This window comes from Condylura cristata, unplaced genomic scaffold (genome assembly GCF_000260355.1).
Source record: "Condylura cristata isolate star-nosed mole 26May11 unplaced genomic scaffold, ConCri1.0 scaffold00004, whole genome shotgun sequence".
Lineage (NCBI taxonomy): Eukaryota > Metazoa > Chordata > Mammalia > Eulipotyphla > Talpidae > Condylura > Condylura cristata.
In genome coordinates, this window is record NW_004567105.1 from 50,995,738 (window position 1) to 51,007,747 (window position 12,010).

Sequence of the window (12,010 nt, forward strand, 5' to 3'; positions counted from 1 at the left end):
CTGGAATGGTTCCATCAAGACACTTTGCTGAGCCCATACCTAAAAAGTAGGTAACATTGCCCTTCTAGCCCAAGTTGTGGATTTTGTCAGCAATTCATCTATTTTCCTCTGTCAATCATCAGAACCTCATACACCTTGCAATCAGTTCCCATAATCCACCCTGAATGGGCATGGTACTTGCCTCCCTGACCACAGACAAGTAGGACAGCTAAGTCAGGAGTAGTCACTACCCAAACTCAGGTAATCATGTTCTCTTTGGGGGGTCTGGAGATGGAGTGACTGAGATACTATTGAAAGTCTGATGAGCACTTAAAGGGTGAAGTAAAGTCAACAATGGAGGAACTGAATTGACTCTTGTGCCAGAGGGAGAAAGAACTGGTTCAGAGATAGAGATCAAAGAGAGAAATAAAGATAAGCTTGAAATGAAGTAGGCATATGCTGAATTACTAGCAGATACAGACAAACACAGAGATAAGAAAACAATTCATTTAAGAAAAACTAAGAGTGAAAACATGGTTTTGCTTTGCATTTGTGGATATTATTGTATTCTTTGTTCACTAGATGCCCCAATGACTTGGTGATAAATTCAACACTTCCTTGTGTGTATGTGTTTGAGGTTTTAGTGGGTTTTGCCCATTGCAACCAGAGGATCCCAAGACAGATCTGCATCCATAATCTCATGTTTTGTGATGACTATCATTTTCAAGATGGCACCTTTGTTTTAAGAATAGAGCTGATGGGTCTGGGACTAGAATCTAGAAGGAAAACTGCTACATTCTAGTGTCTTAGCATCATGCTTATTGATTTATCTGTCACTGAGGCTTCACATGCTTTTGTTCTGTTTTCATTCTTTGTATCAGGCTAAAATAGAGTCTATAATTGATATCCTTTTCAGAGACATGTGATGGATGGATTTTCAAAAATTCTTACTGGGCACCCAGAGTGTTGAAATGGTTCCAAGATTCCTTATTGCTCCAGTGACCATAATCTCTTTTTTTCCTTCTTTGAAAGGTGAGATTTGACCTTTTCTTTGGTGACCAAGGTTGCTGTATTCAGCTACTTGCAACTAAGATACAAAGGACTTTGGCAGAGAGCAGCCCACAGAGTTCTATTTGAGGAATGCCAAATGGTTCTCCAGGACCCAGCTGGTAGCACTCTCTTGCACAGTGCTAGAAATGTACACAGTTATTTTTGTTGAGTTATAATATTATTGCTCACAATGAAATCTAATATTAAAACAAAATTAACAACACCCACAGAGAGGGCAGTGAACTTTTAAGCCTGCCAGTGTGTGACTTTGGGAAAATCAAAACCTGCTTCAGTCTCCTCATCTGTGATAATACTTACCTCCTAGGGTAGTAATGGGGTTAAATGAATTAATATTTGTAAAGCTGCTAAAAGAATACCTGGCACATCATATGAGCCTCTTATTTGCTAAAAATCAAAAAACAAACATAAAAGTGTCATCTCTCCCATTCAATTCCAGACAAAGGAGGAAGATTTTGAGAGCTAGACATAAGGAAGTTTTCTTCAAATGTTTTTTTTTTATTTATTTATTTTGGTTTAGATAATTTCATCTAAGTAAACCTTGTCAGACCTTTGAATCCAGGTTTGCTGATAACCTTTTTTAGTATTCTGTAGCCTTGTCATCACTGTAGTTAAAATCTCGATGCAATTGATTGGCTAGTTGCTCAGTGTTCATCTGTGTTCAGCTAGAATTTTGCAGTCTTGTCTGAGGCCAAGGATTCCTTTGGTTTATCACTGTCTTCTCAGTAGTAGTGTCAAATAAAGTTCAGCTAGCGTCTTTGAATGAATGAATGAATGAGTAACTCAGTTACCGTAAGGAAGGTGCTTTAAGGCACTATTGACTCAGCAAAAGCAGACTGATATTCAGTGGTTTCAAATCTATCACATTGTGAAGACAATACATTATTCAAACATTCTTGAAAAGTATGCATAAGAGTTTGAGTTACATTGGGTGTGAACAGTAGCAATAAGATTCGTCCCAGGCAGTCCCACATACACGAAAAGTATCTTTGATTAATTAAAAATCAACGAAAAAAAATCACTTTGTACTTCCTTTTGCCATTATTTTATCTAACTACATATTTAAGGCTGTTTATTTCATAATTTTAACACTCCATATGTTTTGTAGCAAATCTGACATTATAGTGATGCTTAAGATCAATATCATGAAATCCTCAAAATCCAGCTTATTTTCTGTGTGCTCGTCGAGTTCAGAAAGAAGGTCTTTGTATTTTGGTTTGTTTTCTTGTCCCTGTGAGAACAAAGAAGATAAAAACCTAATTCACTGTGCCAACCTGCTCTTGCAGATAACAAACAATAATAAATGTCATTAATAATAACAACATGTCAAGTTGCTACCAGTTTTACCAGTTGAGCTCCAGTGAAATCTCTTTATGGGTTATTTCGCTGAATTCTCACAATGACCTTCTTCAGAATGTGTATTAATTATGCCCAATCTACAAGTGACATATCAGAGATTTAAGTAGCTGGGCTCATGCAAAGCAGCTATTGGCATGGAGCTTGAGTCATAGTCATGGCCACCTGACTCCAGACTCCAAATTTTGACTGCTAAGCTAGCCGCCTCACTATAAACACAGATATTGCTGTTTTCAGATTTTCAAAATATGAACTATTTGTTATAGAAGTTGTCCATTATGTGTCCCATGAAACAATATAATGATCTAGAAACATGTCATAAAATTTGCTAAAAGAAAACATGTGCTTTGGAAGATGGTTCAGTATTTTGTTTGATCATAAATCACATCTAAGTCTTCTTAGTCCTCATAAACAGACAGAAAGAGAGCACACGAGTAGTGCATAGAGAGACTTTGCAATTTCCAACCATAGCTTGAGAAATATCTTCCTAAGTGACATTAAAACTGTTATATGATCCAATGTTATACTGAGCTGTGTTTGCATTTAGTTCAACTCCCAATGTTGAGCTGTGCACTAGCTGTAAAAATCCATGACAACAATGGGTAAGGAATGATGATATGTTCCTTTCACAGCCTTGTTTCTCTGGATTTGTTCTCAAGAAGCCATACCTTACAGGCAAGGGAAAAGAGCTCTGTCAGTCTCCCTCCAAGAGAACTTCAGTTCTAGAAGCACTTCACTGGCATTAAAGATACACAACTTGCTCAAAGGCTAAAGAGACTGTCCTGCTCTTTTTCCCTTGGTATTATAAGGGCAAGGAACTAAAAAGGTCAGTCCTCTGGGCACCTGACCAACCATCTTGCTTTAGTATATTAAAAATGCCTGTGTGCTAAGGTTTATCATGCCTGACTAGCTATAAGAGTGTTAAGATCCGTCACATCATGGGTAAGCTGATGAGACAGAAGATATTCCCTTTGGAATTCAGGCTTCATCCTAAATGTTCAGCTCAGTTTACCAGAAGATTCCACCAGGGAATTTCAGGACAAGTTCACTCAGTCATGAAGAGGCTGCTGTCTTTTGTCACTGACTGTGCCCGCCTTAGGGAAGCTGTGTGGGTGTTGGCCCCAGGCAGCATTCTGATGTCACAAGTATGCCCAGTGAAGTTAACCTATCACTGATGATACTGAGTCAAGCTCTTGGATGAGCTGCTGACTCAAGTTCCTGAAACACAGTCTGTGCCGTGGGTGTCTTTCATTTTTCATTTTGAATGAGGGCAGAAGGGGTCTGGGAGGGTCTGCTGCCAGAAGCCCAGGAATTGGCTGCCTTTTCTGGGTTTTGCCCAAGATGGAGGTTGACACAGAGACTGAAGGTGTCTTTCCTAATGATGTCGGTTTAAATTTTTGACTCTGCTGTTCTCAGAGGGAAGATGATTACATGAAGATGATCTGTCGCTAGGTCCTCATTTTCGCACTTATTAAAACTCACTGGGTGTTTGCCAGGCCCCTCAGTAAGGATCCTTTTTCTCTCTGGGATATGTTATTTCTTTTGACTTCAGAAGCAAGCAGATGTTATAGGATTAATTCACCATCCTTTCTTTAAAGACTCTTTAGAAAATTTTATTTCATCAAAATCTGCTTGGTATTTCTGGTTGAAAAAATCACTTTAAACTAAAGCTTTTCAAAAACAATACATGTGCAATAGATACATATTCATTTAGAAAAGAATATTTTTAAAAGGAGAATTAAAAGTCACTAATTTCATTACTCAAAGATAGCTATTATTAGTCATATTTCTTCCCAGTCATCCTTTTGCATATCACACTATAGCATTTTTTGCTCAAACACACTTTTTAAAAAATTATTGAGAAATAACTGATAATATAATTGTGAACATCTGAAGTGTACAATGTGATAATTTGATATACATTGTAAAATAGTTATCCACATTAGGATAATTCACACATATCAATCACCTCACTTTACTTTTGGCAAGAATATTGAAAATCTACTCTTAGAGACTTCAAGTACATAATACTACATTATGCTATCAGGAGTTATCAGGTTGTAATTAGATTCTCAATACTTATTCTTATAATTGAAAATTTGCCCTTTGACCTTACCCATGAGACCCTGCCCCTCAGTCCCTGACAACTACCATCCTACTCTTGCTATAAAATTGATGTTTTTTTAAAAAATAAGTTATTTGTGCAATCTAAAAGAAATTGATTTCACAAAATTCTTTTGAAATGTTTATATTCAAGGAATCCATTTTCTCTAGTAGATGAGACCTTATTTAACTGCAGTATGCTAAAACCACATGTATGTTTTGATGGAGTTATAACATCTGTGTTTTCATACTGCATAATACACATAGAACCTTACAGTCTGCTTCTTTTTAAGTTTTTTTTTTTTTTCCTTGCTCTGTTACCATTGAGTATTGGCTGGTTAGCACTGCATGGCCCTTTACCTTTTATATATTTTACCGAAGACATTATTTACCAAACTAGGAATGCATACTGCAAATAGAATGTAACTTCAGGCAATACAAAAATAAATATTAAACAAGAATTCATAGTCTTATTATTATTTTACACCCTTCCACTTTTAGCCACTTTTTACTGATAAAGTATGACATAGTAAATGTATTCAAAGAGAGGCCTAATTTACAGAAAAAGCTCCAAGGAAATTATAACATAGGCTAGCGGCAGAGAGGGAAATAATGAAAATGGTGTTGAAATGACTAAAGATGGAGAAACATACCTTTAGATTCTTTAGGTCTCTGCCTTCTTCAGTGATGATTTGCATGCTGCTAGCTTTTATGTTTACATTTTGAGTTTTGACATCATTATTCTTACCTTGGTAGATAAGAGGTTTCCTCTAGTTATCTGAGTCTCTCAAATATTGCATGCATATCTTCAAATTGACACATCCTAACAGAACTTATCATCTCCTCCCCTCTCCAATTCTACCTGGAGTTTTAAGGCAGGACTAAGAAATTGGGTGAATCTCCAGTCTTTCTCTTCTCCAGGAATGGAAGCATCCTCCATTTCTTCTCACAGCCAGAAAACGGGGTATCATTATTTGTACCTCCTGTCCTTCAGTTGTTATAGCCAATTCATGATCAGATCCTGTTTACTTCACCTTTCAAAACCCCTTCACATTCACTATTCTAGTCCACATCACCATTAACCATCTCTTTCGTTTGCTTCCTCATAGCTACTCTGACTTTTGTTCTGCCCTCGTCCCTCACCCTGTCTGATCTCCCACCACAGCTACTGTCACTTCTTATCTTGGCCGTGGAGACAATACCTGGCTTCCTCTGACCCTCTTGAAGAATTGGTCTCTTCCCACCTCCCCAGTCTCATCTCCTACTGCTGCCCATTTTCCCCCTCTGACCAACTACTTTCTGGCCCTCCCTGGGAGGGCCATTAGCCTGCCTAAGGCCATTGGCCTGCTTAATAGTTTGGCTCTGCACATACCATTCCATGTGCTTTGCCACCCTTCTAAACCCCCTTGTCTTGCTAACTCTTGGACATTATTCTGACTTCACTACACCTTAATTTGCTAATATAGATTTACTCTTTCACTGCATTCCTACTCCTTAATATGAGGGGGTCAAATGACCTCTTCAGCACCTTTGTTGCTTCTGGATTGTTAGCTTGTCCACGGCATGAACCTCAGTGCTCTTTCCACCTCCTGGTGTGGCAGGTGTGCAGGACACAGTTGAATGAAGCAAGAATGGGGCCCTTGAGTTGGAGTGATTGGCTGCCTGGGCCAGCCCTGAGGTGTGGCTCCTCTGTCTGTGTGCCTATTCATTCTTACCTCTGTGAAATTCCTAAATTGGGTTTGTAGCAGATTTTTGGCAGTTGTTTTTTCAAGTTTACCATCAGGGTCCGAAGAATTTCTGAATATCAGAGCTAAGGTGGAAACAGCTTTTTCCAGATCTGAGCCCTTCCCCAGAGCTGCGAGAGAGAAAAAAATGCAGTAATTGTTTTAGGTTTGAAATAAACCTACCCCAGACTGGAGCTACCTCTTCCAAGGAGTGGTGGGCAGCAGGGTTGACCGTGTATGTCCCTGTGGTTCTTCCCTTGGGTGTTTTGCCCCATATCTGGGAGCAGGGGATGGAGAGTTTGAGCCTGAACAAAAATTCCTTTGGGAGTAATTAGACTTAGTAGAACTAGGATGAGAGTGACCCCTTGCTTGCCATGTGGCATTGGGAAAGCACCTCACTTCACCAGGCCTTGGTTTTTAATCTGTAATTACATCCCCTTGTTCATCAGCTATTGAGGTAGCAATAACTGGACTCATTCTTGACACTAAGGATATATCAATGAAGAAAACAAAGTCTTGCTTGTGTGGAGTCTATATTCTGTATCTGCTGAGGAAAGGGTAGGTTTCTAAGCTGCGAGTGAGCTTGCAAATAATAGCAGATACCTTTCTTGTGTATCAGAAGAAAGGTATGCCAGGTAGCTTTCAGACATAATTTTAGGTATTTTTCAGTAAAACCAAAAACACTCATTAGTCCCCATTTCACACGTGGGACTGATACACAGAGAGATTAAGAATCTTAAAATGATATTGCTCAGAGTGGCAGAGGAAAGACCTGAACGTATGTCTGACTTCCAAGACTAAAGAAAGGGTTTCCACCTTGGACTCCCTGATTCTGTAGGCATTTCCGTGGGGACTGGGGGACAGGCATCATTGAAGTCTCTGGTGAATTTAAGGGCCCACCGACCTCCAGACTAGGACTCCAAATGGCCTAGCTAAACTTGCCTCTATCCTCTGAAACACAAGATGTATTTTCCCTGACTTAAAGTAGCATATGCTTATCTCAAACACAGAACTGAAAATTATCAAAAATAAAGGATCACAGGAGCTCTGGTTATCCCAACAACACTGATGATACTTTGCAAAGTATTTGCTTTCCTGTTTTCATGGTTGGGTTCTTCTCTTAATAAACCCAGCATGTTGCCTCCTAATTTCTGACCTCTCTGCCTCCCAGAGTTGTGAAGAATATGTGAAAGCAGATTGAAAAGGACTGAGTGCCATAAAAAATGCAAAGGACTGACATTTCTCTTTTGGTGCCTTTTATTGGCTCTCTTGCCTATGGAATGGGGGTGTTGGGAAGGGTGTTAAACTGGGCCTCTTCATGTCAACCTTTCCTACTTCCTACTTCACTTCTTGTGACTTAATAATATTGACCTGAATAGAACTGGACTTTACGTGATGAACTTAAAAAAAAAAATCAATATTGAACTGTATCTAGTTTCTTACACACTATGTTGTATTGACAAATAGTTACTGGTGAGTATTTATTGCCAGCCCCTTTGCTAGCTCTGGGAATAAAGCCATGAATAATACCAAAAAGAGAACTCTTTATCTTCTGGAGCTTGTGTCATGGGGGACAAGTGTAAAAGATGCTTAGGGAGCTTATGCTCTCTATGGGAGCTCTCCTCCCAAGATTGTACATATTTTAACTCATTTAATTCTTGCATCAACCCTGAGGTAGGTCCAAGTATCATCTCTATACAGGAGGAAACCAAGGCACAGAGAGGTTAATTGTCTTGCCCAAAGTCACACAGCAGTTCTGGCCCCTCAACATGATGTACACTGCATGTAGAATTTATTTTTCAGGCAGTGCATTCTGTAGACATTTCCCCCAAACCCAGACTTGATCAGTGTTTCCAAAAGAATTGTAATTCAACTCAAAATTATAATTGAGAATTTTCTAGTAATCACATTAAAACATCACAAAGAAATGGATAAAATGACTTTTAGTTGGTATGTTTCATTTAACTTAAGAAAGCAAAAAATAGTTTATTTCAACATGTGATCAATATAAAATTATTGAGACACTGTACTTTTTCCTACTGAGTTTCTAAAATATGACATCTAGTATCCATGTAGTTTATAACACACTGTGACTCAAATGAATCATGTGGCTTGTGGCTACCATGCTGGGGAGTGTGGCTCTAGACTGCCCATCCCTTGAAGGCAGTTATCACTTATCTTTGTGTGCAAGCCAGGCTCTGTATATTGTAGACTGCAATATCTGTGTGTTGAACTGAGCTAACCAGACTTTCAAACAATTATCTGCCTTTCTCCTCACTTTGTCTGGAACATGGAATACTAAACATTAAATATTTGAACTAGCGAGTTCCTAACAGTTTTGTGTGAGGGAAACACCATCCTCAGTACAATAGATGTCAAATCACATTATTTTGAACTTTTCCTTATATTATTTAGTTTTGCAAATGAAGAAATGAAGGCCCCAGAAGAGAAGTGATTTGTCCAAATTTACATTCACAGTGTATGGCAGAACTAAAAACTAGCTCTCCATGCTTTCCTCTCTAGTTCAATCATTTCCTCAAAAGTCTAGTACAACTCAAAAATTTTCACCACAAAACTACTTGGATTCCAGAGACAAATAATATATTCATCCTCAATTTTTATCTCGCAGGTGTTCAAGGGCATGAGTGCCAGTAACCAGCAAAGAAAAGGTGGATTCATATTGACTTCTATTTCATGACTTTAAAAATCAATCAGCAGGGTCCTCCTTGGTGGTGCAGCAGGTTAAAGCACAGCACTAAGAAGCTAGAACCACTTCAGCATAAGTTCGATCCCCAGCCCGGAAGGTGACTCACATGGCGTGGCAGACCTCTCCTGACCCACCCACTGCTCCCCTCAGCAGTGTCCTTCATCAGTCTGCCTATTCTGCTCCCCACTCCTCTGTCTCTGGTGAATCCTCTCACTGCCCCTGCACCTCTCGCCTGCACCCCAGTTCTGTATGCATAAATAAATAAATCTTTAAAAAAATCAATCATCATTAAATAGAACACATTCTGGGAGATAAACCATGTTTGCCTTGTGTTTTTTAAGGCATGGGAATAAATGTGACCTAATAGTCCATTGTAAAGGGTCTGATTCTAGAATGTATGTGTGTGTGTATGTGTGTGTGTGTGTTTGTGTATGTGTAGCAGGGAAAGTGTTAGTGTTACAATCTGTCCTCAACCTCTCAGAAGGAAAAAATTGTATTAGAAATATGATGGAACAATTACTAAGAGTCCCTGAAAATGTGAAAACTGTAAAATAGAAATCATGAGTCTCATGCTGCGAGAGTGTAAAGATAATGATTTCATCAAAATGGACTTTATTTAAATGAAATTCTAATATAAACTGTTGGTGTTGGAAACATTATCCAGTTGGCCAGCTGTGCCTATTACTCTGTAAAGATTTTAAGCTACACATTTGAGAATAAGTAATGACACCATTATTTGACTATCATTTTTTCATATGTTGTTATTTTCACAGCAATAGTGCTAGCTCTAAAGATATTTTAACTATAATGTTGAATTCTAAAGGTGAATATTTACATTTGGGGCTACACTGTTTTCACTCAGTCAACACTGGCGGTTAGATTGAGTGCTTTTGAGCTCCACTGAACCTTCAGGAATCAGGTGCTGACAGTCTGAGTCCAGAAACACTGAGGCTGCTGCCATGGAGAGGCACCTTGGGCTTGTGGGAAGACACTGAATGAGGAATCAGAGGACCCATACTCTGGTCCTCATTTGGCCTTTTAAAGGGCTGTCTAGTTTAGGGGAGTTAATTTCTCTACTGGACCTCAGTTCCTGAATCTTTAAAAAGGACATCATGAAAGTTTGATGATTTATCCCTTATATCTTTAGCATCCTTTGAAGTCCTATTATTTTTATCTCTCAGCATGTTGTCATGGTAAGGAAGAAATCATACATCTCAATCACCCCAGGTCTTACCTTTTATTGAAGCCAGTTGTTTGGATATGGAAACGCTGCCAACAAATGGAAAGAAATATAATGACTCTGGGAGTTTGGATATTGCTATCTGCATCTAAGGTAAAGCAATACAATGATTTTAAAATGAATTGTTTCTCAATAAACATTCTGGTGGTGCAGCAGACATCTGTCTTTCAAACTGCTTTCTTTCCGGATCACAAGGTAAGAAAGGCTTGGTCATGGCTAGCCAGTTACATAGCAGGAAGTGCTTGACCAGAGCACGCCGAGTCCTGAGTCACGCTCTGGCCGTATTTACATCCTCGCATTCAAAGGGCAATGGAAGGAAGGAAATGACATAATCTGATTTCCACTGGAGGATATTATTTTACCTAATGTTATTTCACCTATTGAAGGAGGCCAGGTGAGAGGAAAGAAGATGAAACTTGCTCCCTTATAAATTTGTTCTAAAGAGCACATCAAAGTTTGCTTGACATTTCAACCCTCAATGACTAAAGAGGCTTTGAGAAATCCAAATAAGTGAACCGAACTTGATTATGTCGTTGACGTAATCCCTTTGAAGGGAGCTTTGGAGTTCAAGATCTGGCTTTAACATTGAGTAGTCAAGAGCTCATCATCTTTGGATTATGTATTATTTTAGTTGTAAAATTAGGAAACTGGATTCTGTACTTTTTATGAACTTCTTGAAGAGCTCCTCTTGATTTTCTAAAAACTCTGCACCATCACTATTGCCTTCATAGGCTAAAGAATGTCATCTTTTCATTTTGTACAATGCGCACTTGCAACATGGCTTGTGGTATTTTCTTTTTTCATGATCTCTTCCATTAAGTCTGTGAGGCCCTTGAATACTAGAGCTGTGAAGTTTGTCTTGTGTCTCCCATCCTGACTTCACAGAACACCTAGCACTTGTGTGTTAAAAAAGTTTTTTGAACTAAAATTGGTCCCCTATCAGGAATTTTATGAGAAATAATATTTTTTCACTTATTAGCCATCACTTTACATATTTAAACAATATGAAACAATTTTCCTCTGTCACTGATAATTTGAATAACTATGTAACACAATTCAAAACATTAACCAATTTTGATTTACACATTTCTCAAAGAGGCAAAGATATTTGTTATGTTTCTTGTATTGTTTTTTCAGTTTGCAATCAAAGCTGCAAGCTTATGCTCTTTGCTTTGTCAATACAATTTAAAGCTAGATTGGGGTGAGCATCAACTTGCAAGATCTTTGCTATTGAGTTGCAGGCTTGAACACTTTAGAAATATACTTGCAAACGTAAATGGAACTGAGTAAAGGAGAGCCAAGTGCCACTGACCTTTTGGGCATTTTCCTAGATGCTAAAGTAGATGTTGGGGCTGCAGGAGGATGGGGCTCCCCTTCCAAGTGGAGATCTTGGTCCTGGGTACTATGCATACAGCCACACATATTCTGGTCTTCTGTTTTGTGGACTGCTCCTAAGCAATGGTTGCTTGGCCACTGTTACTTTTGTCCTCCACACCGTGACTACTACACAATGGCCCCTAGCTAGAGCTTTCTCCTGGTGTTATTGCATGTAGACGTTAATCATACATGCAGTCAACAGGTATTTGAGTGTCTACTGTGGGGCAGGCACTCTACAAGTTGTGGGGGACTCAACAGTGAGCAAAGTAAAAGCAGGACCCTGACTTCAGTGTGCTTGGTGAGGACAGATACTGACCAGGTAATCACACAAGGAGTTGCATCTGTAGGGAGTTACAGGTATTAACCAAGAAGGTCAGGGAACATCCCACTGAGGAGGTGATGTTTAGTGATTTGTGGGAGTTAGTGATTAGTGGGAGGAGCTAAGTAGGTGAAGTG

The 12,010-nt window shown here is 39.0% G+C and overlaps 1 protein-coding gene across 1 annotated transcript; it reads right to left on the bottom strand.

Moving 5' to 3' along the window:
• Window positions 1–1,603: 1,603 nt before the first annotated feature.
• SNTN (sentan, cilia apical structure protein) lies at window positions 1,604–11,599 on the bottom strand. The gene is made up of 4 exons (XM_004676007.2): window positions 11,490–11,599; window positions 10,172–10,206; window positions 6,222–6,361; window positions 1,604–2,278 (listed from the first exon to the last, which is right to left on the bottom strand). The coding sequence occupies exons 1-4, from the start codon at window positions 11,597–11,599 to the stop codon at window positions 2,120–2,122; spliced, it is 444 nt and encodes a 147-aa protein (XP_004676064.1). The 3' UTR covers window positions 1,604–2,119.
• Window positions 11,600–12,010: the final 411 nt, after the last annotated feature.